The sequence below is a fragment of the Idiotropiscis lumnitzeri genome, chromosome 9 (genome assembly GCF_059441095.1).
Source record: "Idiotropiscis lumnitzeri isolate Australia: NSW breed Sydney's pygmy pipehorse chromosome 9, RoL_Ilum_1.0, whole genome shotgun sequence".
Lineage (NCBI taxonomy): Eukaryota > Metazoa > Chordata > Actinopteri > Syngnathiformes > Syngnathidae > Idiotropiscis > Idiotropiscis lumnitzeri.
In genome coordinates, this window is record NC_142399.1 from 5401580 (window position 1) to 5429532 (window position 27953).

At 39.3% G+C, this 27953-nt stretch overlaps 1 protein-coding gene across 8 annotated transcripts in view; it reads right to left on the reverse strand.

Annotated features, from left to right (window-relative positions):
- Nucleotides 1–27953, reverse strand: part of LOC148329963 (uncharacterized) — a 269796-nt gene that overhangs the window by 75820 nt on the left and 166023 nt on the right. The window contains exons 4-6 of one of the 8 annotated variants that reach the window (XM_088304297.1): nucleotides 26245–26323; nucleotides 17105–17195; nucleotides 9227–9429 (exon numbers count right to left, since the gene is read on the reverse strand). In XM_088304297.1, the coding sequence (XP_088160423.1) occupies nucleotides 17106–17195; nucleotides 26245–26323 (169 nt within the window). In that variant the 3' untranslated portion in view covers nucleotides 9227–9429; nucleotide 17105. Of the gene's footprint in view, nucleotides 1–758; nucleotides 836–7341; nucleotides 7368–9226; nucleotides 9430–15913; nucleotides 16625–17104; nucleotides 17196–26244; nucleotides 26324–27953 lie in introns of those variants that run through there. The other 7 variants (XM_088304298.1, XM_088304296.1, XM_088304300.1 and 4 more) reach the window with 7 other exon arrangements.

Consider the following 27953-nt stretch of genomic DNA (forward strand, 5'->3'; position numbering starts at 1 on the left):
ATCTGTTGTTAAAAAGGGTGGATTTATTTTTTTCATTAAAACACAATATTTGCTGACAATAACAGCTAGAAAAGACTCGTCTTTGCATTTTAAGTAGGTTCCATCTGAAGCTGGGCAGCGTTATTGCTAACAAACAGGAGGAGGTTTTACTGTGAGTTTTAATTAAGAGAGAAAGCGGCAAAGAAGGCAGCTGGCACAGGAGAAGAACATCCAAGTCGTTTGGCCCTCGGGTTCAAAGAGTACGAGAAAGGCTCGACCCGTGCCAAATGTGACCGCAAAACTGACGAGCGCTTAATGTGCCCCGCAATTAGTGTTAAACGGCATCATTTTAGCTATTTAGATGTGTGATATGACTGTGTGCGAGTATGTCTGCACGTGTGTGCGTAGGGAATGCCGGCAAAGGAAGCATTTCAAAACATGAGTCGTCAGAATATTACAACAGAGTATTGGAATTTAGGCAAATTTGACAATATAGTATTTGCATCACCACCAGAAATACCAAAAATGCGAGTCAGGAAATATCTTCTATCTATCTGCTTTGAAAGGACAACAACGGACGGGAATGGAGGACGATTATTTTCTGAATAACGACGGAGGGACGGTGATGGAAGGGTAGCAGCGTTGGAGGCGCTAGCGGCCCGTGAGTCAACAAAGCCACATGAATGCCGTGTACGATTGTGAAGAGGCAGCGAAACCTTTGAGAAAACACGACGGCAGCAGAGGTGGTAAACGTCTGAGCCAGCGTGCCATCTGTTCCCGCAGGCGTGAAGATTCATCACGTGGGCAGCAGGGGGTGCTCATCCAAGACCGAGCACGAGGGAAACGTGAAACAGTTCTGGCTCCAGAAAAAAAAACAAAAAACATTTTGAGGCAATTCAAGATGTTTTTGACTGTTTACTGAGACTTCACTTTCTCTTGGAGCAAACCGCTCGTTACATTAACCTCAAATGGATGCATTAGAGGTGCTTTTAAAATGACGCCGGAGCTTCATCTTTCATTTTATTGGATGAGAATGTTGTAGAAAAAAAAAAATTTGTCAATTGAAATGGCTTTAAGTGGCTTGAAATCGTGTCCACAGGCTTGTCAAAAGAAACCTTTTTAATCCCTTCTGCTGAAAACAAAAGTCATCCCAACCCTCAATGGCTTACAATCATATGTAATTTAGTGCACTTAAGCCTCACACTGTTAAAAATTTAAAAAAAAAATAGGAAATAGTTGTCTATCTAGTGGAGGAGTGGCCATTTGTGATCAGCTGTATGTTAAAATAAACACATTATTAAATACAGTCCAAATGAATTATTTCTGATCAAAAGTTTTCTGATAAAAATTTTCCCCCCTTTGCAAATGAAAAGTTCAAACTGATGAAATTTTGACTTGAAAGTTAAATATAAGTGAACGGTAAAGTTCTGCTTTCAGAAGAAAAAAAAAAAAAGGAACCTTCACGCAAAACGAGAGCCACATGCTGCTACACCTCGTCTCCAGACTGACGATCTGATCACGGCAATGTTCTGGTTGATAAATTTCTTTTACGGTCAGTCAAGTTAAGAAGCAAACCCGCAAACATATTTTTGCACTTGTTTGACATTTAAGACTGATAAAACCATCCCTGGAAAAAAGATTCATTCTGTAGGAAAAAATGGTTCTGAACGGATAAGTTCAATTTTTTATGGGAATGCAAATTTTCCTTTTGTGAATGTCTAAATATTTTCTCTTGCTCATTCAAAATGTCCTTGGACTGACCTCTTTCTCTCTCTTCTCAAGAACGTTACATTTATGCTGGCCCACCGCCTTTGAATTCCTCCCCTTTTTTTCCCCGGCTCCTTGTGTTTTCTCTGGAGCGCCTCCCTGTGGGACGTCACGCTGATGATGGCTACCGGCTGCCCGGGAGAGGGAGGAATTTTATTTTTTAAAGCCACAGCTGACTTCCATTACAGAAAAAATGAAACTTGATTCAATCCCACATTGGCAGGTTGCCTTTTTTTTTTGTTCTTTCCATTAACACATCCGCGACAGTGACACCGCCGACAAATCAGCATGAGTCCCGTACCGCCTGCGTGGATCCATTCGAAATTCGGGTGAGTCATCGCACTGCATAAATAGCGTTCCTGAGCGCATTTACGAAAGAGGCCGCGGGAACAATGGTTAAAAGCGAGGACAGAATTTGTCAGAAAAGCATCAGAGTGATGAATTAAAATAGGAAATGCAAGATCACTACACAACAGCGAGCGCATCATTGTAATCGCTCGACTGAATGGAGACAAATGAGCTCGCGGTGAGGAAGAGGTGTTTGGCTAAATTTCTTTAAGAAGAGACAACTCACTATTAACTGATTTTAGTACCAAACCTAAAACCAATAGAGCATGGAGCAAACCTTTTGACACCTTTTGCTCTCTTGTGCATACTAATCAACACCAAACATGGGATACCCACCATAAATCTCTTTGGTTTAAGAACCATATCAAACGAAGGTCAAAGGTCACAGCAATGTAAAAAAAAAAAAAAAAAAAAAAAAGCCAAACAAGAAAAGCATTGTTTTTATTATTATTATTATTATTATTACTATTGTTATTATTATTATAATTATTTTAATTTTAATCACATCGACTCCAAAATTGAATGAAATATTGTCGGTAGATCTACTCAATACTTTCAATCAAATTTGAACTTCAGTAGATCGTCTGGGATCAGAGTTCACATACTAAAAAGTCAAACATCTAATAACACTATCAAGTCAGATAAGTCAAATTTAATGTCTCGGGGAGAGCTTTCCAGATGTCGATGTTTTTTCACTATTCACTTATATGATGACGTAATGACTGAGAACATTTTTTTTTTTATGTTTGAAAATATCACCAAACTTCAACAAAATATTTTCACAAAATCAGCTTACAGCAATAATTTTATTTAATTAATATGTGTTTTAATTAAATAAAATAATTAAATAAAAATCAATTATAAAAAATGAATAAATGAATAAATTATAAAAAATGAATATATATATATATATATACATACATAAAGTAGAATAATAAGATTTTTTTCTGATTTCCTCTGGAAAAAAATGGCCACGCTTTTTGTCTTTAACCAAAGCCGTCTTGAACTCCGCGTGACCGTTGATGAAGACGGTGGCGCGTCCACATGCTGAGTGACGGCCGCTCTAAGCTCGACACCGACCCGCCGTTAGAGGGTTTCACTTTACGGCGCGGGTATAGGAAAAAGGGGGCGGCGCGGCTGTCTCAGAATGCGGAGATCGGCGTATAAAAAAGACCCCGAGAGAGACCGAGCCGGCAAGGCGAGCTGGAGGGAGGCGGGAGGAAGGACAATGAGGCTTTTGATGAGGCCTTTCTAGGGAGCATATGTGGGTCATGACATGAATAAACACACTTTGACGAGTCCCAATTGATGATTTACACGCGTTGTGTTGTTTGTGCTGCACACGCACGCATCGACACACACAAAAAGACAGTGGCGGCTTGTCTTGTATTCCTTGTTTATGCTTCTCCATTTCACTCATTTATGGACGTGACCCAATCTGCCCACCTCTGTAAATCAGACAACTCGCTTTCTTACTCACTTTTATTGCCGCTTTTTTTTATTTTTTATTTCAGGGCCTTAACATTTATAGGGGAGGAAGCACATATGGAACATACACCGAAGGATAATCAGCTGTATAAATTGCTACACTTGATCACATCAAGGCTCAAAATATTTAAATTTCTCACGTAATGTACAAGATTTTACCTTTATGGAAATTAATTATTCGTGTTCCATATTTCATGTTAAGGCATCATAATTTGATACTGTGCTATCTCTTCTTTCTGTATATGTGCCTTAATTTTCTGGAATCTGGAAAAAAAGAAATCTATACAAATTGGAATCATGGACTGTTTTTTTTTTTAATATTCTATACATGTTCACCTTTGAAAGTTTTCTGGAAATGGTCACTTTGAACCAAAATGGAAAACTTCCTCTGACGTTTCATCATGGCTGCTTGAGATTCATGTGTCTACTCGTGATAGACGTCTCCAAATTCTTATGCTGTGAAGTAAGAACGATTCCCGCTGCTGAAATGTCAAAGTATTCATTTTTGTGAAAGTACCCTGAACACAAAATGAACTAAAATGGCCACTAGTAGACTTCCTTTTACTTTTTGGGTATGACTCCTTGAGACTTTTTGGTGGGTCTACTTTTGCGAGACATTCTAACTAGATTTCATGTGCTACGTAAAACTTCTTCTTCAAAGTCTGAATTTTCCAAAAGGGTGATTTGATTTTGCAATTTCAACTAAATGAAACAAAGCAATTTCAAGACACGGCTGCAGGAATGAAAAAGATAACTGCTGCCTGTAGGTGTCCTAATACTTTTGAAGTGACTCAAAACAATAAAATAAGCCATTCAAAATGAGTGCGAAAAACAATTCCCAAATCTCCACAATTGACCTGCAGGCTGAGCAAACACACAACAACGAAAAACAACAACAAAAGACCCTCGACTGAAAAATGAGCCGCGCTCCCTTCGCTTTCCCACAAGCAGCATCTGAATGCAAACATCGGTTTCAACGTATAATCGCCACTCGCACACCACAGAGTCACTGTCGAGAGATCAGTCACCGCGCCGTCAGATTATGAGAAGATGAATATTGTAAAACGGTCCCGCGGCCATTTCGCCGACGCCAACACGCGACGCCACAGCCTCGCCGGGGCCGTATTGTTTGATGGCTTTCATTACTTGCGCATGCTGTTTTCGCAGCCTTCTTTACATGGTTAACTTATGAGCTCATTTCCCACGGCGGGCAGCGCCACTACATCATCCGGCGTGCAGCGGCCTGGTCCAAAGACCATCGGTCACGTTAACGCTCGCACCGACGTGATTTGGCTGTTGCGTCGTGACGAGCGGGAACCGTTCAATTTTGAGGGCGTCCTTGTGAAAAACGCTTTCCGGTGTGACGTTAATAGGTGATAACATGATTGGTAGGGGTGGGCAAACTTTGGTGACCTCACCTCATCGGAGAAAAAAAATACATTTAATTTGAAATGAAAGTGATCAAAAGCATTTCAACAAAATATATGACTTTGACACATCGCAGTATTTAGAAAATAAAACATGAACAAGGTTTATTCATTTAATTTTTTTCAAGTTCGGCGGGCCGGATTAAAACGTTAACGGGCCGCATGTGGCCCCCGGGCCGTAGTTTGCCCACACTTGATATAGGACATGTCGTACTTGGGGCTTACTTTACGAGGTCAACGCTCTTAGGAGATAAATGATAAAAATATCCGAGAACTGATGTTTTCTCGTTAACGTCAACAAAGTGCTACCTTGACTTACAAGTGCCTTAACTTAAGAGTTTATTGAGTTGGGAGATATTTTTTGGGTCATTTATGATGTATAAATACGTAGTGCCGTTCCTACGGCATATCAGTGGTGAAGTCATAATTGCCATAAATGTTTTCAAGAAAAACATTTGTTGGCCTTTAATATAAAAAAAAAAAAATAAAAAAAATCAATGAAAGACGGAAAGTACGGCGTGAACTGAGCTTACCTACATTTGCCGACTGACCATGTCCTTTTGACGCCCAGCGCACTCGTTCCTTTACCTCCAAAAGACAAGCATCACGTCCCTGTGCTAGTTTTATCGTTCAATAAAGTAATCAAGATGGTCATCACCATGAGATTTACATGCCGACGACTTGTTGCTAGGCAGAATTCACCGGGCTCCATCATGACTCCCATGAATTGAATGTTTAAATAGTTTTTGGATTCCGGGGAGCAATTTTTCACAATTAAAAACAGCAGCATATGCCCAGTTGCTGGTTTGATTGACAAACAAGGCAGACAAGGGGACAGCAGAAATTATGTTGAGTTTATTCATAGAATTATTGTAATTTAATATCTACTCCATATTTATTCGCTCATTTGCCTGGTTTGCATTGTTGGAATTGGGATGCAGTTGGCTTCAGGGGGTGCATTTTTAATCAGAATAAACAATATTTATTTAATTATTTTCTTACAAATATTTCGCCCTTGCCCCATTTTCACTGATCACCACAAAATACATGGTCATAAATGGCTTTGTTGCACCTGCTTAAACTGTGAGAGAGCCGAATATTTTCGTGCCGTTCTGGATTGACATGCAGGACAAAAATAGGTTCTAAAGAAAATAACAATTTTGAATTGATTTTTGTGAAAAAATTTCCAGTTTTTGCACTTTGTGAACTGTTTAACAGTTTTGTGCCGTCCTTGAATGGTATTTCTTTATGCTTTTTATGCACTGAGGGAAAAAAAACAGCATTTGGTTATTTTGATTGTTGAAATCCTTAGTTGTTGAAGGCCGGATCTTTTTTTTTTTTTTTACATGTACCGAAAATTAAATATAATAACATTGGTTTGTTAAAATACAGGCACAGGCAAGTATTTTTCCATTATTATTTAACACAACATTTTTTGTCATACATGCGGTCAGGAAGTGCATTCTCCATTTGTGGTCCCACAGTGGTGCTGATGAAAAATTGCGGCTCTCTCCATCACTTAATTTGCCCTCGCCCTCCCTTTGCCCTGATTTAGAGTCTTCAATGAATCCAACACATGTTTGGAATGTGGAAGGAAGCCAGCGTACCAGAGAAAGCGCAGAGAGAATATGCAAGCTTCATCACAGACAGGTCAGAACCTGGAGTTGAACTCTCAACTCCAGAACGGTGAGGCAGATGTGCTAACGTTCATACACAATCCTGCACTTTGGCAAATTCCAGCGGGGAATTCTCTTAAATGAGCCCTCAGCAGGAACAGGTAGCCAGATGGGCAACGCTATATTGCAAAGTTTTATGACAAGGCCATCTAATGTAGGCTGAGCATTGCTTCAAAAGTTTGATGATCACTTGGAGGATTCACCATGAAAAAGAGGGTTCATCGTTCATCGCCACTCGCAGCTTTCATTTATTTCCTTTCTATTCTGCAGCTGTCTGCACACGAGACCCGAATGCGGCGGACCAATTTATCCAAATAATCGTCGTTCCGAGCTGTTATTTCTCTCTGTACAGGAAATGTACACCATTTGCTTGTGTTGACACAGCAAATGGCTTAAAACCCGGCAAACGGGCTGATGTTTGGCCGAGGGGGGATATCAAAACCTCCCCCCACCGCTCAAAAACAATCTTTCTAATTCCAGGATGTCCAACTTGGCCGCCTGCTCGTATTTTCCTCATAAAACATGGAAAACGAACCCACGGGTCTTTAATTGCCTGCCAAAGACTCTCCCCGCAGCATCTCGAAAAACACAACACGCTCTTCGTTTATTTTTCAAATACAATAAATCAAACAACGCGGCTAATATCGGAGTCACTTCTTTCTCTTTAGTCACCACCGGGCTCCTGCAGGAGGAGGAGATGAAAGATTGACACGACTAATTTGAGTCCCTTTGTGAGCTCCAAGTCACATTATTCATTGATAAATGAATATGGTAATAGGTTCTTTCAGAGAGCAATGAGCGAACCATCTGCACATTTTATGCTACCATTAATAAAATCACACGTACAAAAAAAACAAAAACAATGGTCAAATTATAAATAGAAGCCTTCAGGTGTAATTTGGGAGAAATATTACAGTGATTATATCAAATGCAAATGCAGCGGCGTTTGAGAATTTAATGAAAGACCGTTATTGGCCAATTTCAGAGGTGTCCGTCAAAGAGAAAGTTTTCCTCTCAAAATATTTGGAAAATTGGAATCAGTTTCACTGAGCAATATGAACTCATTCACTACCAGGTGAGTAAAAAAAAGAAAAAAAAAAAGGATCTCGGACGTCTTTAGCCGTCAATGGTAATAAATGAGTCAATAAGTAGCAGTAAGGGCGGTAAAAGAACTCTTTGACCACATGGCCTGTATCAAACGTTGGTCACGTGACCCGTGGAGCCGCTGTCCTCTTATCGTGGATAGTGGCTCCCAGCGGACCAGACGCGCGATACCTTAAAGAGGTCGTCTCAAAGGACGTGCCAAGTCTTTTGATGTGCCGGCCAGTGGCGCTTTGATGCCAGCTTATCGGCGAGAGCAAGGCTCCTCTCGTCCTATTCTCCCTACCCGTCGTACTGTAACGCCTCCTTCTCTTCTCTCAGTTCCATCCCCTTCCTGGCACTGGCTTCGCTTCTCGTCATATGCATCCTCCACCTTCGCCTTCCTATGCCCCCCGGCCTCCATTCGCCAATCCCTGAGCTTCCTTTTGTTGAAATGAAAAGCAAAAGTGTACACCAAAGTTGCTTTTCTGGAAAATGTGCATTTATATACAATACAGAGCAATGATGAACTTTTTAAAAATGTTTTTTGCAAGTTTCCACACTTTCATTTTGAAGATTATCCAATAAATTTACAGATAACCCAAGAAAAAATTAAATACAGTTTTAAATGGTTATTTGATTTATTAAAGGTAAAAAAATATATATTCAAAGTGACCTGTGGAAAATGTACTTGCCATAATTATCATCAATTTCACTTTTCTGTTCATTTTCACTGACTATATCTAAGCCTGGTCACATCCAGTTCTGTTTATTCATGAAATCACCCAAGTAGAACCAGTCTGACAAAATGAAATTAGCCAAAAGATCTCAAAAAGATGCAATAAAAATGCCATGATCCCAAAAAAAAATTACGTTCATGACTCGACAGTAAAGAAGATATTGAGCAAAAATGACATCCGTGACAAAACCCCTTGCTTACTAAAAAGGTGTTTCTTACTTTTGCAAAACACATTTGAATGATACCAAAGACTTTTGAGAGAATATTCTTTGGACTGACAAAATCAAATTTGGAAAAATATGTGTCAATGTAATGTTATTTCAGAAAAAGAACATGATGCCAGCAGTCAAAAAAGGTGGTAGTAGTGTGATGGAGTGGGGCTGCTATGCTCCTCAGGACCTGGATCACATGTTCTTAGTGATGGAACCAACAATGCTGCTCTTTACGAGAAAATCCCGGGGAAGATTATTCGGCTATGAGCTTCAGACGTCAATCTGAAGTAAATTGCTTAAAAAATACAAAATGAAAACCTGAAAACCCTCCAGTGTTGCTGGATTAAAGCGATTCTGCAAAAAAATAGTGGGCCAAAATATCTCTACAGAGAGCGACTTAATAATTCATTTAATTTACAAACTTAATAAATCATTTTGAAATGGCAAATAAAAGATGAAGACCAAAAGAGTTCAGCATGATCTCCCAACAAGCAGAGTTTCTCGCTTCACCGAGGCGGTGATGTATTCATGTGTCAGCGCCAAATAATCCTTATAGATCCTCGCACTTCCACAATTGTGCTTTTTCTTTCCCACCTCCCAAGTAATACGTCAACAGGAGAAAGGCAGAGTACAACGCTTTCCCTTTCGTTTCTTGACATGATGTTCTCCAGCTCCCTTTTAATGTGTTCTCGCGCCTGCTTAATGGATTGCCACTTTGGGGGGGGCGTGGGGAGGGGAAAAAAAAAAACAATCTGAGAATAATCAAGAATGACATTTGTAAACATTCAATTAGTTTGTGCGACAAAAAGAAACACAAATTGGTTGAATGCAACACTGGTTTTTTATGTTATTAACATTAATATCGAGCCAACAGCCACAACATTCCGTTCGAACAATCAACGAGATCTGGAAATCTGCCGTCATAAGGAAACAGACAGCAATGCTCTGTTTTTTTTTTTTTTTTTTTTTTTACTATTTGCTACCGCAAGTTAACTTTTGATGAAATGTTATACAATTTTCACATTTGGGACGTAGACTTTTGCTCATTTATAAGGAAAATTATGTTTATATTATTTGTTTAGGAAGGCTACATGAGCAATTTCATCCAGGGTGGTAAAACAACTATAATTTTTTTTTTTGCAATGAAAATAAATATAATATAAATATAAATACACCATATTAAACCACCATCCATACAATAGAGGTATACTGTACACACAAAAAAAAAAATAAAAAAATAAATATATATATATATATATATATATATATATATTTATAATTTTGTATTTTATTTTATTATATATATATTATTTTATTTTATTTTATTTTTTTATTTTATCTTATTTTATATATATATATATATATATATATATATATATATATATATATATATATATATATATATATATATATATATTGATAATGACAAAATTTGCATCACATTTATGGTATGCATTGTAGTACGTTATCCGTTATTATTTCGAAAGCACAAGTTGAGCATCTGACAGAATTCTGTAAAATGGATCTGGTGCGGAAGTAACAGACACTTTTTCAAAGATGTACTTTTCTTGTTGGCATCTTTTTCTCCACGCTCTCTGGAGAGGACGCTTCAATCTTGGAGACAAAATGATTTCTAATTCACACAGATTCCCATTAATGTCGTTGGTGAGCATCTCTGTCACAGATACAGTTTGACAACTAGAGGAAAAGTTATCTTCCGACAACCGTCTGTTTTTGCAGCCCCGCCCCCCCAACACTCACATCTGCAAAGTGAAAAGCACATAACACCAAATATAGAATTCCGTTTAAAAGCAACGCAGCATTAAACCAACATTCAAATCCTAATTTGATGTTGTTAAATCATCAGCGTACATTATAGCTGTCACCTTAAAAAATACATCTTGGGGAATGAAGGCAGGAAACGAGGTTAGCGCGCTATTTTTAGATTGGCAACCACAGGTTTGTTATCGCCATAAGACGCCTGCATCAAAGTCACGTTGCATGATTGGCGGCGTGAAATAGATGGCGAATTGGCGACGCTGGGCGCAATCGACGCGCTAAACGGCATTTAGGGACAAACTGTAGCACCTATGGCCTAATTAGATAAGACACGACCAATCGCTCGCTGAGTGTGAGGATAGCTCGTTTATCGGAGAAGACAGCTGTACGTCAGTCTGCGGGGAATTCTGAAGCTACATTTGAGGCTCGTTAAACCTTGAAAGTCTTTTTCCGCTTGTGCGATTTCAACACGACAGGACTTCTTGAAAAAAAAAGGAGTAAAACAAATTAAATCACAATCGAACATTATCGGGGAGATTAAACACTCTTTGGTCATGAAACATTTTATCTTCATGGCAGTTTGCGGCATCCCCCGGGGCTCTATTCTTAGACCGCACTGATTTCATTTTAGCAATTAGCATTTTCTTCTGGCAGTATTAAGGATGGTCGTATGTAAGTCCTTTGATGGATTTAAAGTTTCAACATCTTAACATCTTATCTTGAAACTACTAGGTAACATTAATCTAAAAATAAATCTTTGAATTTGTAGATTTGAATCCACTTTGGTCCTGATACTTTTCATCTTCTTGGCAGTTTGTGGTGTCCCAAAGGGCTCCATTCGCAGACATCATTTTACCAATTTGTTTTTTTTTATTAACTCGAGCAATTAGCAACAAGCACATTACAACTGTCCAATGGGAATTGTGAAGCGACATACCATATTTGTAATGGATGTTTACTTTAAACAAGGACAATTTATTTCATTTTTCTGTCGCATTTAAATATACTGATGAAATTTGAACACTAACTGGTCCCGGGACTTTTCATTTTCGTAGAAAGTTACGTTCGCAGATACCATTGGTTTTATGTGACTAATTCATATTCCTTCTTTTAAACTCTTTACGCATGGCATCAATGACAGTCACATGATCAACACTCGAATAACCAACCACTAGCCGAAAGTTAGCAGAGCGCAGCAACTTGTGAATTTCTGAAGCAATAAATGATACATTTATCACAGATTAACTTGGAAAATGTAAAAAAATAAAGAAAAAGTGAATAGAATTTAACACTATTTGGACTACTTTTGGCATTTTGTGGTGTCCCACAGGGTTCCAATCTCAGACCACCCAGGTTTTTTTTTTTCTTCAGGCTGTTTTAAAATTCATACAATTCGATATTGACCAAAACTTTACATCTAATGAAGCTGAATTTAAATTATATTTTACCCGCATCTATGTATGATTTACTTACCTATCCTTACATCCTATTGTAACGCTACAGAGAAGTCGGAAATATTTGTTTGTTTTAAGCTTGTCAAAATGATGATGTCGTTGGACTGCTGACATCTGGGCAGCGAGCATGTTGGCTCTGGATGGTCAATTCGCAAACGACAATAATTCACAGGTTTTAGTGATCAGAATTGAGTCTCATACTGACATTTGGCTTTGTGTTGTTTTACCAGCCAAAGCACACAAACACACATACACACAGTCCTCCAGCCAGCCTCTAGTCACGGATTTATGAAGCAATAAAAGCTCATCTCTTGAAAAAGTCTCACACTATACACACACTCACAATCACACACACACACACACACACAAATATAATGGCGCCAAGTGCAGGGCTTTGCATATCCTCCTCCTCCAACACAACAACACAACACACCAGAGACAGATGTTCAGTGTGATTATTACATCTGTTTCGGCACGGCACACAAATCAAACGCAAAACAAAAAGCCTCAGTCGCAGAGATGACACGTTTACCCCAGTGGCACAATATGGTGTGTGTGTGTGTGTGTGGGTTTGTGCGTGGGTGTGCGTGTGTATGGAGTGAGTGAAAATGGACCAATACTTTTTGGAACTCCAAGCAGGTTTCCTTTATGAGCTCCAGTGCAGTTGACGTTTTGGAAGTGTCAAACCTGCAGGCGGGATCAGCGACAGAAATAACCTTCATTTTCGTAGGGTCACTCGAAAGCCTGATTTCAAACCCTAATCCAGCTTTAAAACCCCAACTTCTAGACATAACCCGGGATTCCAGAAAGTGAAGTCCTAACCCTAGCTTGAAACCCTAATTTCAAACCCTAACCTTGGTTTGACAACCATCTTAAAAGCTAAACATGGATTTAAACAAGATTCTGAAATTCAAAACCTGATTTGACACTCCAAATTGAAAACCCAATTTGAATGCCTAACCCTAACTTGAAACCCTATTCCTATCTTGAAACCGTAATTGTTCACTGAAACCCTAACCCTGGCTTTGAAACCCTACCTCTATCTATAAACCCCAATTTGGAATCCTTATGCTTTCTCAAAACCCTAAATCAGGATTCATATCCAAATTTGAAAGGTGTTTGAAACCTGACCTGAATTGGGAAACTCTAACCCATGTTTAAAAACCCTAACACTGGTTCAAAATCCTAATTTGAAACCCTAACCCTTTCTTAACATTCCAATTGGCAACCCTAATTCTGTCTCGAAACAGGTTTGACCCTCAATTAAAACCCAAAACCAGGCTTAAAACCCAACTCTGAAATCCTACTTTGCAACCATAAATTGGTCGGTTTTTTTTTTTTTTTCATCCCTCCGCTCAATAAGCAGCCATTAAAGGACAATCAAATCATAAGTGCTCGCTTGGCGGCGGAAATAAAACAATAATGACTTTAATCTCACTCAAACTGGAGAGCAATATCTGTATTAATGTTAGTTTTTTTTATTGAGTCCACTTCTTTTGGCACTCACTACATTTTAATAATAGAAGCAAAATGAATGCCGGCGTTTCAAAAAAAAAATAAAAAAATTGCGCACGTTCCAATGGAAGTTATCTCTTATGTAAAAAACGCAAGTCTGTACATTGTGTGCTGTTCAGGATCTGTAATATCAACAGCAAAGCCACCCTCCACCTATCCAAACCATAAAGACAGTCTTGAAACCGTACCTTCAAGACCCAACCGAGGCTTGAAACCCCAATTTAAAGTTCTACACCTCTCTCGAAACCATAACCAGGGCTTGACACCCGCTTGTTTGAAACCCTCATTTGAATCCCTCACGCTAAATAGAAACCCGATTTTGAAATCCAAATCCCATCTTGAAACAAAAATTTTAACCGTCTTAAAACCGTACCATCAAGACCCAACTTTATTTTGAAACCTTAATCTGAAACCTTAACCTTGACTCAAATCTCAACCTTCAAGCCCCAACCCTCAATTGATTTTTCTTTTGGAAAGACAAGCCAATGCTTGAAACCTTAATTTGAAGCCCTAACTGTGGTTGGAAACCCTGATTTGAAACCTTATCCATATGTAAAAACCCTGTTTTGAGACTTAAACACTGGCTTGAAACCATGATGCGAAACGTGCAGTTTTGTGACAATGATATTCATCGTGCTTCACTGGCTTTAAAAATAAAATCAAGCAGCAATTATTTAATTATTATTTATTTATATATTTTTTTCTACAACAAATCTGAGAAGCATTGTGTTCCCGACAATGGCTGAAATCTCAGTCTTACTTTTAAAGACCAAAAAGTACGTGGCGTTGATGCTCTCGTCATCAGTCAATCCGCGTTCCCAAACAAACGCCCTCCCCTCATCTCACCACCTGTCACTCACCGTATGCCTTGCGCATTTACGAAGCCACTTAGAGACACACAAGGCCCTCGTTTTCTTCACCCCCCCCCGCCACCCCAAAAAAAAAACGATAAGCGCTTTCAAAACAGAGGGCTCTTTTTGTGGGGCTGTCAGGGGCTCGTCTCACCCGGGTTTCGTCAGCGGCTGACACTGACAGACAGAAACAGAGAGGAGGATTGTTATGCCGTGTCACCCACGCTCCGGCAGGACTTTTTGAACCAGTTGCACGCCACCGACTGACTTGACGCGTCTCCCACGTTCGACTTGTGGGAAGAAGAACAAAAAATCCCCTCCCCCCAAAAAAAAAAAACGTGCAGACTTTTTCACTTCCCCCTACTTGTTAAAAGGCTTTCAGGGTCTTTGTAGACTTTGGTAAGAGGTGTGTTCGCGCGCGTGTGTGTGCGTGTGCGCGCGTGTATGCGTGCCGAGTTTCCCGGTGGAGCCAAATAAAGCATTGAGGCTGTCTCAGGTGAAGTTAAACCTTGTGAAAGGCTTGTTTTGCTTTGCCGCGTCGTGGAGCTTCAGTGGAGTTTAAACAATGTATGTCAGGGAGATGTTCTTGTTTAAACAAGCGCATGTTTGCTTTATGCCCACCACAGCATTAGGTACACCAGCGCAATCCAAAGAGAAGGCAGCAAATCCTGCTGTTAAGAATTCAAGATTCACTTCCAGAAACCTCAACGCTAGCTTGAAACCTTTCAATGTGGCTTGAAAGGCAAATTAAAACCACAATCTTGGCTGGAAATCGGAGCCCAGGCTCAAAATTGAGAGATTAAACCGTCCACCAGGCTTGAAACCTAAACCCAAACCTTAATTGAAAAAAACAATCTCGGGTTTCAACCCTAATTTGAAAAGGTGATCCTGTCTTGAAACTCCGTCTTCAAACCCGACGAAAACGCTCATGTTGGTTTTAAACCCCAATCCCGTTTTGAAGCTTTCGATTACATAACCTTAATTCAAAGACGATTTTTAGCTTCAAAAACTAATTTGTAACCATGACACTCTCTTGAAACTCTAACCTCATACAATACAATTCAATACAACTTTATTTATACAGCACATTTCACAACAAACACAAATCTTGAAATGAAACCCAGACTTGAAACCCTAATCCTGTTTAAAAACCTTATCTGAAATCCCAACCCAAATAATTCACTCCCATTGACGGATTTATACGTCGGAATTTTACCTATGCTGGCAGTGAATGAGTTAAAACCCAAATCTTGAGAGAAAACCTGAACTTCAATAAATAATCCTTCAATCTGCTTCTTCCTTGACAAACGCAACACGTTTTCGTGGTTCAATAAAACAGAATACAGTAAAGCATGTTGTATGTTGCGCATCAAAATCCAATCTACTGTTACCGTTTTTCCATTGTAGCGTGCCGGTAGATATATCGTCATCCACTGTGTTTCCACAATTGTCCAGCTTGACTCGCATTTAGCAGCGTCACCCGATGCGGGATCAAGCAACAATACCTGGTTGCTCGTCCCGCCTCTTAATGACTCATTAATCGATCGGAGACGCTGAGAATCGTTAATACGATTGTAGCGACTCCATGCTAAACCACCGTGTAAAACTGCAGATGGGGTTTTCCACTCCAGCGCGCCCAGAAGATTAGACATCGCTCTCTCTCACTCTATAAGGTAAACACATATATACCCATAGGAGGCCATGGCATTTAATGTGCTCTCTGGCAACACACAATTAAAGCCGAGTGCTTTATCTCATTATGTTTTTTTTTTTCTTTCTAAAATCCCATTTGAAGGAGCAGCTGGCATCTGAGTACGAGCGAGGCTTCCTCTTCCTCTATGGCCTCGGAGGGACTGCTGCGTGTTTGCATGAAAACAATTACCGCCGCGGCACATGCTTAATGCGGGCTTGGATGTTGAATTTTTATGAATATATCAAGCACACGCTGCAATAAAGAGATACAACCTCCAGGATGAAGATGAGGAGGAGGTGAGTGTGTTTAAGATTCAGCAACCGGCACCCACTCGTTGCATATGTAGCGCGCACGCACACACACACGCGCAAAAGTACTCACACCCTGTAAGTAAGTTAAAGTAAAGTTAACTAAATAAAAACAAATATAGTAAAATTAGAAATGCTGATTAAATTAAATTCCCTTACATAGACATGAGTTTGCAACAAGCACGATAGGGCCAATTTTTGTCGACAGTTGCACGAGAGCTTCCGCCGGATGTCCAGTTGACTATGTTCAGGAATATGGCAGATCGCTTTGCGCCTCGCCGGACGTTCCGCTGGACCGAGGGCATTTTCTGTTACACATCGAGTTGGTGACAGAACGTAGACTGGACTTTAGACACGGGGAAATCAGGTCTAAGTTGTGGCGCAATTTGGGTGGATTTCATCCAGGCACAGGCAAGCAGATTAGGTGCTCCGTTGAAAAGTGTGATGGATGTCATCATATTTCATTCATAAATATGAAATCAGCGTGGATCGAACCCATCGATTAGCCAATCAGCAACTCTCTGAATTAAATCAATTCATCGAATGCATTATTACTGTCATCATTTAAAAACAAAAAAAAAATAAAGTCATCCGAAAAATAAAGTGCAGATAACTAAAAAAAAAATCTATTGGAGCACAGTAACTAAGAATTTGTACTCAGCTACTCCCGACCACCGCTGGCAGCGCAATGAAATAAAGCTCTTTGACATCAAACTAGCATTGTTCATGCACAATGGAGAAATAGCGCCTTAATTATTAAAGTGTACAAAACCATACGCGCGGCTCACCTCAATGCTGCGCCGCGGATTCATTACGACCAATTATGCAAATCAGGTCAGTTGTTATGTGGCAACTGGAACACTTGAGGCATAAGGGAACCTAAGTAGGAATGTGATTAGAAGGAGAAAGAAACCTTTTAGAAAGCTGCAGGCTGACTGCACACATTCTTATTACGAACCCTCTTGAAATTGTTTAGTTTCCTCCATTATTAGCTTGAATAAATCACCAATTTGAGGGATTTTCCATTCTCAAATGCTCACCAATTTTGGCAGGCGTGTCCTCACAAAACGGCCTCAAGACAAGGAAAGTCGCAGGATGTCGGCCATTTTTGTTTGAATCAGCGATTTTACGCCGAAAAAAGTTTTTGCATGAAATAAAATAATCTGTACCCAGAAGTAGTTTTTTTTCAAATATAATCTCCATCTAAAAATAACATATCTGAATCCAAATTATTTTATTTAGTGCAACCACTTGACAAAATAAAACTCAGTAAATTAAACCATTTTTTTAAGTGTCCATTTCCAGGGATGTTCCCAAAAGAAAACAGCAACAAGTGTTGCGATTACACCACTCAGCGATCGACTTCTCTTTGTCACCAGAAGATTACTGTCAGTTTAATCTCTTGTGATGTTGGTGACGAAATTATTTTCCCAGCGTGAGGCCACAGCTGCTTATTTGTCTGCATAAATGCTGCTACAAACGACCAAATAGTGCTCATAAATGAACATCGCAACAGGAGATAAACATTCCGCATGCTTTAAACCACAAAAAAAAACATGTTGAAATAAAAAAAAAAAAAAAAGGTCATTGAATCCGAAACACTGGCTTGTATTTGAGGTAATGCGAAGCTGTTGCCTTCAATAGCGCGAGCAGTGGTGCTTGCGAGAGTTTATCAACGTGATGAATAGCTCTTTTAAAGTGACTCTTTAGAAGTGACTCCCTTTAAAAGTGGCTGCAACATTAGGTGCACCAGCACAAGATGGCGAGATTCAATACAAGACAACTTGATTAGGATGTTCTACCGATCATAAAGCTCCATTTCAGTAGACATTGACGGAGGCGTTGGTGAAATTTGATACAAATGATTGCGCAATCAATAGGATCACCTCACATTGTGCAGGTGCTTCAAACACTAATTAAATACCCGATCTTGTCTTAAAATCTTATTTTGAAACTTTGAACCTGGCTTGAATCCTTCATTTAAAAGCCTTTAAACCAAGTGTGGGCAAACTACGGCCCGGGGGCCGTTTTCATCCGGCCCTCCGAACTTGAAAAAAATTCAATGAATAAACCTTATTCATGTTTTATTTTCTAAATACTGTGAAATACTAAACCAAATCCCGATTTGAAACCCCAACCTGGACTTTAAACCCTAACCCTAATTGAAATTCACCCTGACCCAAATTTTTTTTTCCAAATGCTAACCCTAGCTTGAAACCAAAGACTGGTTAAAAAAAAATATTGTCTAAGTGAATGTCCTCGCTGTTGGATCAATAAAATCTTGCAAAATGAATTGTGTTTTGTGTGCCACTATGGGCGCCATATGAGGATTTCCCTTTTGCCAGCCAGCTTCACATAAATCCAGCTAAATCCACCTGATTCTGGAATTTTTTTTTTTCATTGGCGTCCAGAGGTTCTGTTTGCCTCGGGCGGTGTGGACTTTGTGACCTGCCTGCTTCGCTTGTCGGACTGCCGCACTAGTTCTCCCTACCTGCCTTTTTTTCTAATTTACCTGCATTGATATTTTTTATTTTTTATTTTTTTTTTACTTCTTCTGGAGCTGGTATCTGTTAATTACGTCTCAAGCTCGACCTTAATGCCTGAAGATGAAATATGAACCCATGATAAATACTTTTATATCTTATATATCAATTTGAAACAATAACCCCACCTTGAGAGTCTTAATATCTAATGAAACCTTAACACCGTCTTGAATAAGTACTTTCAAACCCCAACCCTGGCTTCAATCTCAAATTTGAAATACTAACGCCATCTTGAAACCATAAACCCGCCTTGAAATCGTAAACCATGTTTTAAAAACCTTACCCTTGTTGGAAAAAAACAAAAACAAAACACGGTTGGAAAAATACAAGCCTCACCCTGTCTTGATGCTTGAAACCCTCGCCCGGTTTTAAAACTAATTTGAAACACTCACCGTGGTTTGCATGCCTAATTTCCAAATCATAATTTGAAAAACTAACCCCGACTTGAAAGCTGATAGAAAATATGCTAACGAGACGATATACGCTATGCTAATGACGTGTACAGAGAATGTACCAAACGGCCCTTATAGGAAGTATTGTTTGGACTCTTTTGTACCAAATCTTGTTTGGGCTGGAGGACTTTTGAACTGACGTCCTCTATCCAAATTGTGAAGGTCCGTTATCAGTGAGGACACGGGCAGTTAATCACTTTAATTAATCTGACAGGCTTTTATCAAAGGCATAATAAGCGACGGCCAACCGAGGGGCGGAGAGGAAGCAAACCGCGACAGGTTTATGAATTCATCATCATCGGCCGACGAGGAGGAAGGAGTAGGAAATGAAAGGAGGACAAAGGGAGGAGAGCAGACAGATGTTGTGACAATGGATGGCGACTTTGCGGATAATCCGCCATTATTCTGGCTGATTTCACAAGCAGAGGGTGTCCACGGGAGCTCATTACGCGCTTATAAATCTGCACGATACACTTTTTTTTTTTTTTTTCTTTGCGACGTTCGCTTCATTTCATCAGCATTTTTAAGTCGTTTTCAGTCATGGGTGGAAAAATAGATTTCGATATATGGAAATGAAGGAGCCAGTATTACCAATTAGTCTCCGTAAATCAAGGTGAATTGAGGGTCGAATTATGTCTCTAAAATTGGTTCGGGCTAGAATGAGTTGGAGGAGGTTCAAGGGTTGAGTTAGAGCAAGCGTGGGCAAACTACGGCTCGGGGGCCACATGCGGTCCATTAAACATTTTAATCCGGCCCGCCAAACTTGAAAAAAATTAAATAAAAAAAAAAGTTAGGTCTAGGGTTACTGTCGTCTCAGGCGTTGGGGTTGGGCCAGGGTGAACGCTTGTGGTGTCGGTGCTAAATTGGGTTTGTTCCGAGAGTAGTTTGTAGTTTATTCCAAAGGTCTTTTGATGGGCTTCTTTTGCACCAAAGGCAATACTTAGTAATCAGATGACACTGAGCTTTGGTGCAAAAAATGAATGATGAGCCAATTATTCATCACGGAAGCGTGTCATTACGCCGCATTAATGAAGCAGCCTTGGTGTCATTCCGCAGGACACCATCATAACCCGGGTCAGGAGAGGTATAGACTCGCTCGGGCCGCAGTCATGGTGACCACGCAAGAATCTCGCCTCCAAATTGCGTGTACACGATGTTTTAGCCCAATTAGGAAAATGTCACTAAACGAAAGATGGAGAAGGAAAAGAAAGAGGAGGAGGGACAAAGACAGGAGGGGGGAGGAGGGTGGAGAAGACAAAAAGAACGATGAGGACACAAAGATTGAAGGGGCAGGGTGCAGTGATTAGAATGTGATGGCCTCTGAGTGTGCGTGTGCGTGTGCGCGTGTGTGTGTATGCGCTCTACTAGGTCTTTGAATTAATGACAATCTCAGATCAGAGAGGGTCATCATGACCTGCATGCAAATGACATGCCTGACTCACTCGCACATGAAACACACTCACGTACACTTCAGTGGTGTGAATGTACGCGTGTAAGTTGGAGTGGAGCGTATAGAATTTCACAATTTGCGTAGAAATTCCCGGGGTCCCTAAAACTACTTTCATCAATTGACACAAAACCGAGTGAACATTTTTCCGCTGTGCTACAATGAAGTGTAATTGCACATCCACTCCAGTAGTTGGCAGTGGCACTCTCCTTCCAAATTGTGCGGAGGACCTCCTCCTCTCTATTATAACATGGCTTCTTGAGACCTTTTTGTGTGAGACCAAATTCCATGTTTCGAAGTAAAACGGCCTCCCGCCCGGGGGCTGAATTTGAAATACAAAATTCAAACCTAAACGGTAACTTTGGGGGATGGTGCGGTTCGGAAACATGACGGAAGGGGCCGTTCAGAGTCGGAATGTTCTCCATGCCCCATCCCGTACGTCATTTTCTGGCTGTTGACGTTCTTATCCGCGTATCCATTATGCATGACCAATTTACACCAGCGAGCCAGCGAGCAAGCGGGAGTGTGAAATAAAGCCAGGGAAAATGGATGGTCTCTATCTGTATTAGCAAGGATAAGCAGGACGGGGGGGGGGGGCACGGTAGACACATCTGTGTATCAATCCATTATGGATGACCCACTTAAACAACAGGAGGGAACAAATATTGCCCCACTCTAGCTCGCAGGCGTCTCCATCCTGGAGAGACAATAATGTCAGCGTGTTGCCGAGGGGAGGTCCAGGATGAGGTGGAATGAGTGTGGGAATGCGGCATAGAACAGAACCGGGCACTTCTGCTGGACCATCGTCGTGTTCGATTGCAATATTGTGTTTTTTTTTTTCTTTTGTTTGATTTTTAATTGTACAGGTGTCCAAATTTATTGGTTATATGAGTAATGAGTTGCTGGTTCTATTTTTCTTAAAAAAATGATGCCACGCTGGCATGCGTCACCATGCTCAGTTAATGCAAAGTTAAATATAAAAATATTTTTTATTCTATAAATATTTTATTAAACCAAATTAAATATGGTTTATTTGGACAGATCACATAAATATGCTAGCTTAATGCTAACACACAATGCAAAAGGTCATTGGTTGGCTAATCGAACTAGCATCCATATTTTATTGCTGCATGCACTAGGCAAATTCATGACAGCAGAATTTCATTCATGCATTTATTTATTTAGGATTTATTTAATAATAAATATTTTGTAGTCCAAAAATACATATTTATTTTATTTCGTCATTTCATTGTCAATTTTTGGGGGGAAATCAAAAATATGTAGTACAAGTCTTGACATGTGAATGTGATTTGGAATACAAAAGTAATATAATATTCCAATATTATATTTATTTAAAATTTACCAAAAAATGGAATTGTAGCGTTTTCATATTTTTTAAATGATTAAACAAATAAATGATGGCATGGAATGGTGGCACTAACAGCCCAGAGGTGGTCAAATAAAAATGAATAAATAAATAAATAAAGGGCTAAAAAAAAAATAATACTGCTTTGAGTAAACTTCTTAAAGCACACATATGATAACCTACGGCTCCCGTACAGTATATCAGCCTTCTGTTTGCAGACAAGCCTGCCTTATGGCCCATTAGTTGCTCTAATTCAAACATTTCGAGAACGCCAGTCAACTTCGAAAATGTCAGTGCCAATATAACCAGCCAGAACTAATTCACCATTTTTGAAGGACCTTTGATAAATGATGACGCTTAATTGTTCACATGGCAGGTAAGCTCTCCTAATTGATCGCCGCCGTGTCAAGGCTGCCCAGAATACTGTTAAAGGATTTGATCACAATTTTGATCATTTCAGAAAGTAAATACATTGATTATTGCGGCTGTGGCGATGTGGCTGAAGAGACAATAGAACACATGACTAATTTATTCAATTTTCAAATTGTACGGGATGGAAACCAATTTCATACACGTGAAGATTGAGATGCTAAACCAATCAAGTATTCTCAATCAAATTGAGTTTACGTCAGGCAAATTCTGCAAGTAGACCACGCAATCTGAAAATCGACCAAAGTAGTCATCTTTTTTCACGCCGCTTCTGTCGCCAATGAACCACGACAGCTATTGTGCTATTGTGGTGTTAATAGAAAGTTAGCTACGCAAGGAACTACAAACACAACGTGTAAAACAACCACAATAATGTAGAAAACACATAACTAGTGTAAATTTATTTTTGGTCGCATTCGCTACCCCAATCGACTACAACATTGCGTCTCTGCGGACCTAATAAGAGTCGTAGCTAAGCATGCGGTGCTGTCGCTTCAGCTAACAAAGTCATTTCACGGCGAGGACCACTTGACTGCCACTGACGGATATCTTCAGTTAAAACAAGCACACACGCACACAATCAGCTGTTATGCAAACGCTCGACACAGTCGATAAAGAGAGTCGCCTGCGAAATGAAAGGTGCTTCCATCCTACACGTTTGCTCTTGCGGGGGAGGCCAAACATTATTTGAAAAGTGTGCAGATGAGGGTACTTGAACCTCTGGTGTCATTTTGTGTTTGCATATGTGCCATGTATTTTTTCTTTTTTTTTTGTCAAAATGTGCCCAGACGCTAAAACAATCTCAGTCTAAAATGTTACTGCGTGTGTGTGTGTGTTAAATCGGATGCGTCACGACAGGCAGATGGAACTCCGAAGGTGGTGAAGATGATGCATTCTATACTGACATCATGAAACAAAAGATTTCGGCACTATTGCCTATCGAGATCTTTCCATGTTTACCCACATTGCGCAGAAATATTTGATCAAATAAATAATTATTTTTATCACTATCTTTTAAATGTGCATTGCCTGGAGCGTAAATCCAGATTTTAATGACCCGTTGGAGAATGTGGCTCAAAAGGACGTCAGCTGCGTGGAAGTGGCCAGCGAAAAACTGTGAAAGTGAATTTTAAGGAATTCTCTCTCTCTGATGCACTCAATGTAGCTTTTTTTTTTTTGCTTTTTTTTAATGTTGCCATCCACCCACCTGGAACCTGAATGTGAGTAACCATGGTTACCAACAGTAAAGTGTACTGTATGTAAAATACATAAAAATGACATTGTAATAGAATATAGTCATTGTACTTCCACCACTAAACATAACGACCCTTGACCCACCCACTCTATGCCTCTTGGTGGAGCTGTGACAAATTGCTGAGAAGTTACTCTGGCAGTTTTTTCCCCTATAATGGGTTTTTGAATTGGACTTTATTTTACTATGCATTTATAGTTTTTTTTAAAAAAAAAAGTTTTATTTCATTCATTGTTTTCAACTTTTTAAATAATTGTTTTGACTGGTTGAACATTAGTAAAATAAGGTATTTTTATTCCCAGAATTTAATAAATGAATGGTTATACATTCAAGTAAAACATTTAACACGTGAAAAAAATATAGTAAAATATTTTCCATTCATTCATTTTATAATTATGCATTCATCTAATAAAATACTTGATTGTATATTAGTAAAATGAAAATAGTACAAGTACACTTAATATTTCATTTAAATAAATAAATGCTTAATTCATTATAATTTCCTCAAAACATTAATAACAAATGAAAAAAAAATGTATGTATTCACGTTATCAATATGTATGTTAGCAAAATATTATTCATTTGAATAAATAATTATTTAATTCATTATAATTTGAATATAAATAAAAATGGAAAACTGAAATTTTTTTATACATGTATTTTACCAAATAATTGCTTAATTTATTACAATTTAAAACCTTTTTTTATTTTATTTTATCATATTCATTATTTTGTATTTTATATTTCACATTTTATATCTACGTTGCAGAAATATTTGATCACATAAATAATTATCTAGAACTAAATAATACACTTAATCATTTTATTTTCAGAATAAACTATTTTTAAAATAATTTACAAATAACCGAACCATCGGTGCATTTTTAGGAATCCAACGTGTGGCCACCAAGCCTAAACACCGTACCACCCTCCATGGAGAGTTTTAGTTAATGCTACACAACCACCATCTAAGTGTGGGCGAAAAAAAACAAAACAACAACAACAACACGGCCATCACAGGTGGTGTTTACAACCACCGCCACTTTGTTTCTTTGTGTGCGGCACCATTATGGCCTGAAAAGCATCGGCATCTTACTCGCCTCACCACCTCATCCTCCACCCCACCCCCCGACTGTTCTTGTTCTCTTGCTTTATTGTTTGACGTCTTTTCTTTTCCTCCTCTTCCCCCGCTGCGTCATCCACTTCATCCATGTTAAAGAGCACATGAATAAAGAATTCCATTATCACAGTCAGCGTGTGTGTGTGTGCGTGAACACTTTCCAAGATGCGCCCGCGCGGGGGACAGTCGAGTGTACACAAAACCTCTCATCTTTATCAAATGAGATAAAAATGTGTAGCGCGTGTACCCGAACCCTCCTAATAGCAGCGGTGACCTTCATACTAGAAGAAGAAGAGGCTCCAGATAAGCGCTTTGTTTTTTTTTTTTCAATATACATGTTAACACGGCGTGTCGTCTTATCGCAGGCAAGTGCACTGCGTATGTGTGTCAAGGTGACGGTCATCGGTACACACGAGTGGCGAGATCTGAAGGCATTTCAAATGTGAGTTTACTGGCCTTTCTTGTCAGTTTCTGGGTGATAAACCAAAGTGTAGGGGTGGGGAATTTATCGTTCAGTGACCGAAATGGGGATCTCAGACAATTTGATTTTGCGATCGTCAAGGCAGCGTTTTTTTTTTTTTTAAATGATTTGAATCATTGTACTGAATCACAATCCACATTTTTTATTAACCAGATCATACGGATCTTCTGATTGGCTGTTATTAAGGTTCACTAACAATTTCACGGATTCACCAGACACGCAGTAGAGTCAAACTCAAGTTAACAGACTCACCGGAAACATCTCAGACTCCGATGAATCAGTTGGATTCGGCCCATTGTTTCAAGCAAATGAACTCAGACGATTTGGTTCACTGACACGAATCAGATGATTCGATTGGATTCGGAGGTTGACACGGTTTAGCGGATTTACTGGAAAAAAAAATCTGACTTACTGAATTAAATTAGCTGATTCAGTAGGAAACAAAAGACTCCGATGAATCGGGTGATAAATTCAAATTAGTGGACTCATGATTTTATTTCACTGACTTGAACCAGACAAATGGATTTCCCGAAAGCACCCCTCAACTGGGGTTGGTAGATCAGTTCGGGTTAGCGGGCTCAATGCAAACAACTCTCAGATGAGTTCGCTGATCCGGGGCCAGCAGACTAACAGGAAACACCGAAGACTCAGATGATTCCATTGAACTGATTGAATCAGGTTTCCGACTCACCGGAAACAGCAAATTCAGAAAAATCAGTTGACCTTATTGAATTACTAATTTCATTAGACTCAGATCATTCATTTGATCAATTCAAGTTTGCAAAACTCTCTGCAGACTCAGAAGATTTGGTGCACTGACTCGGGTTAGCGGACTCACCGTAAACACGGGAGACTCCGGAGATTTGGTCCGCGCTGACGCTATCACAACCTTGTCAGATATGCCACTTGAAATGCACCTGGAAATAGAAAAAAACCCATAAATGGGTGTTAATTTGTAAATGAGAACTGACACCTACTGTGTAAAATCAGCTCAGAACATTTGCGTCTTGTCATCAATTTCCCTCCAACAATGACAACCGGGAAGTTTGCTGGAAAGTGCTGAAACAAATCGGTGTATACGTGCCGTGTAATCATGTTTATAAGCCGTTCCAAATTCTTAGGTCCATTTTGGAAATGAATGCAATAGCTGCGACAAAACGGGGCCGCTTGTCTGAGCCGTGTGCACGGATCACAGGGAGCCGTATATCAGAAGTACGCAGCCTGGCAGCAAAACGGCATTAAAAGGTGGCCCTCAGTCAACAATCTAATGCGGAATATTTATGCAGACATAATGAAGAGGCACCATTTAACTCCAGTCAGGATTAAACACGTGTGTGTGTGTGTGTGTGTGTGTGTACACGACATGAGGCAGCAGTTACTTATAACGTTGCCGAAGGTGTACATTAACCGCACATCATTAGCAGGCAGAGCGCGTTCTTTACACGGAACCACAGATGCCGACAACTGGCTTCTTTTTCTCCTCTTATTCATTTTCCTCATCTGGCTTCTTCATCCACTTTCGACAGATTCAGATAACTTTATTTATTCCCGCCGGGAAATTAATGGAGCTGAGAGCGGCACAGTTACAGTCATTGACAAGTTTATCATACAAGTACAGAAATAAATAACTATGGGCGGAAAAAGTGGGGTGATAATGGCTAGACCATGACTGCTTGTTTTGGTGCGTTTCCATTGACGTGGATCTGTATTAGGCTAAAAAAATAAAATAGAATAAAAAATTAAAACAAAAAAAGATCATTTTAATTTTATTATGTAGTTGAGACAAAAGTTACCATCTAAAAAAATTCATGTGAAGCGACAGTAGCCCATTTCCGCATCAAAGCTTGTTATATTTTTATCTAAAAAATAAAGAAATAGATAAATAAATAGATAGATAAATATATATATATACATATATATATATATATAAATAAATACATAAATAAATAAATAGTTTTTAAACAACAAATGAAACATGCTCCAGTAAAGTGGTGCAATTAGATTTTTATTTGTCTGGAGTTATGAGCAAAAATCAATCTGGGCTATTTTTATATGGCCATGAAGGAATGAGACACAGATGTTTTATTTTCAACTCAGCTTACAAAGCAAAAAATAAATAAATAAAAACTGATCTGAACTCTAAAATTCATAAAATGGTGCACTCAAGTCAAGGGAGGGCGGTTTTGTATATACAGTACTATAAATAAAGCTGTAGTGTATCATACGCTTTGAAAGTCATTTCCAACTAATCAGAAACCTGATGAAACTTCTGGATAAAGGTGCAAAAATAATATTCATGTTCGACAGGAGGATTAAGAACAAAAAACAGATTAAAAAAAAAAAAAAAGTTTGGAAAGTCTACACGAGTCGTATTTCTAAAAGGTCTATTGTTGGTGATGGCAAAACACCAAATTCCAGACAGCATTATCATTGTCATCGGTCTGAGACGACAAACATTTTGGCTTCCTGGTGGATTCTGTGCTTTAGCGACTCCGTTTTATTTTCTGACAGGTCCATCCAGAGCTGTGAAAAATTCTGCAGCAGCAG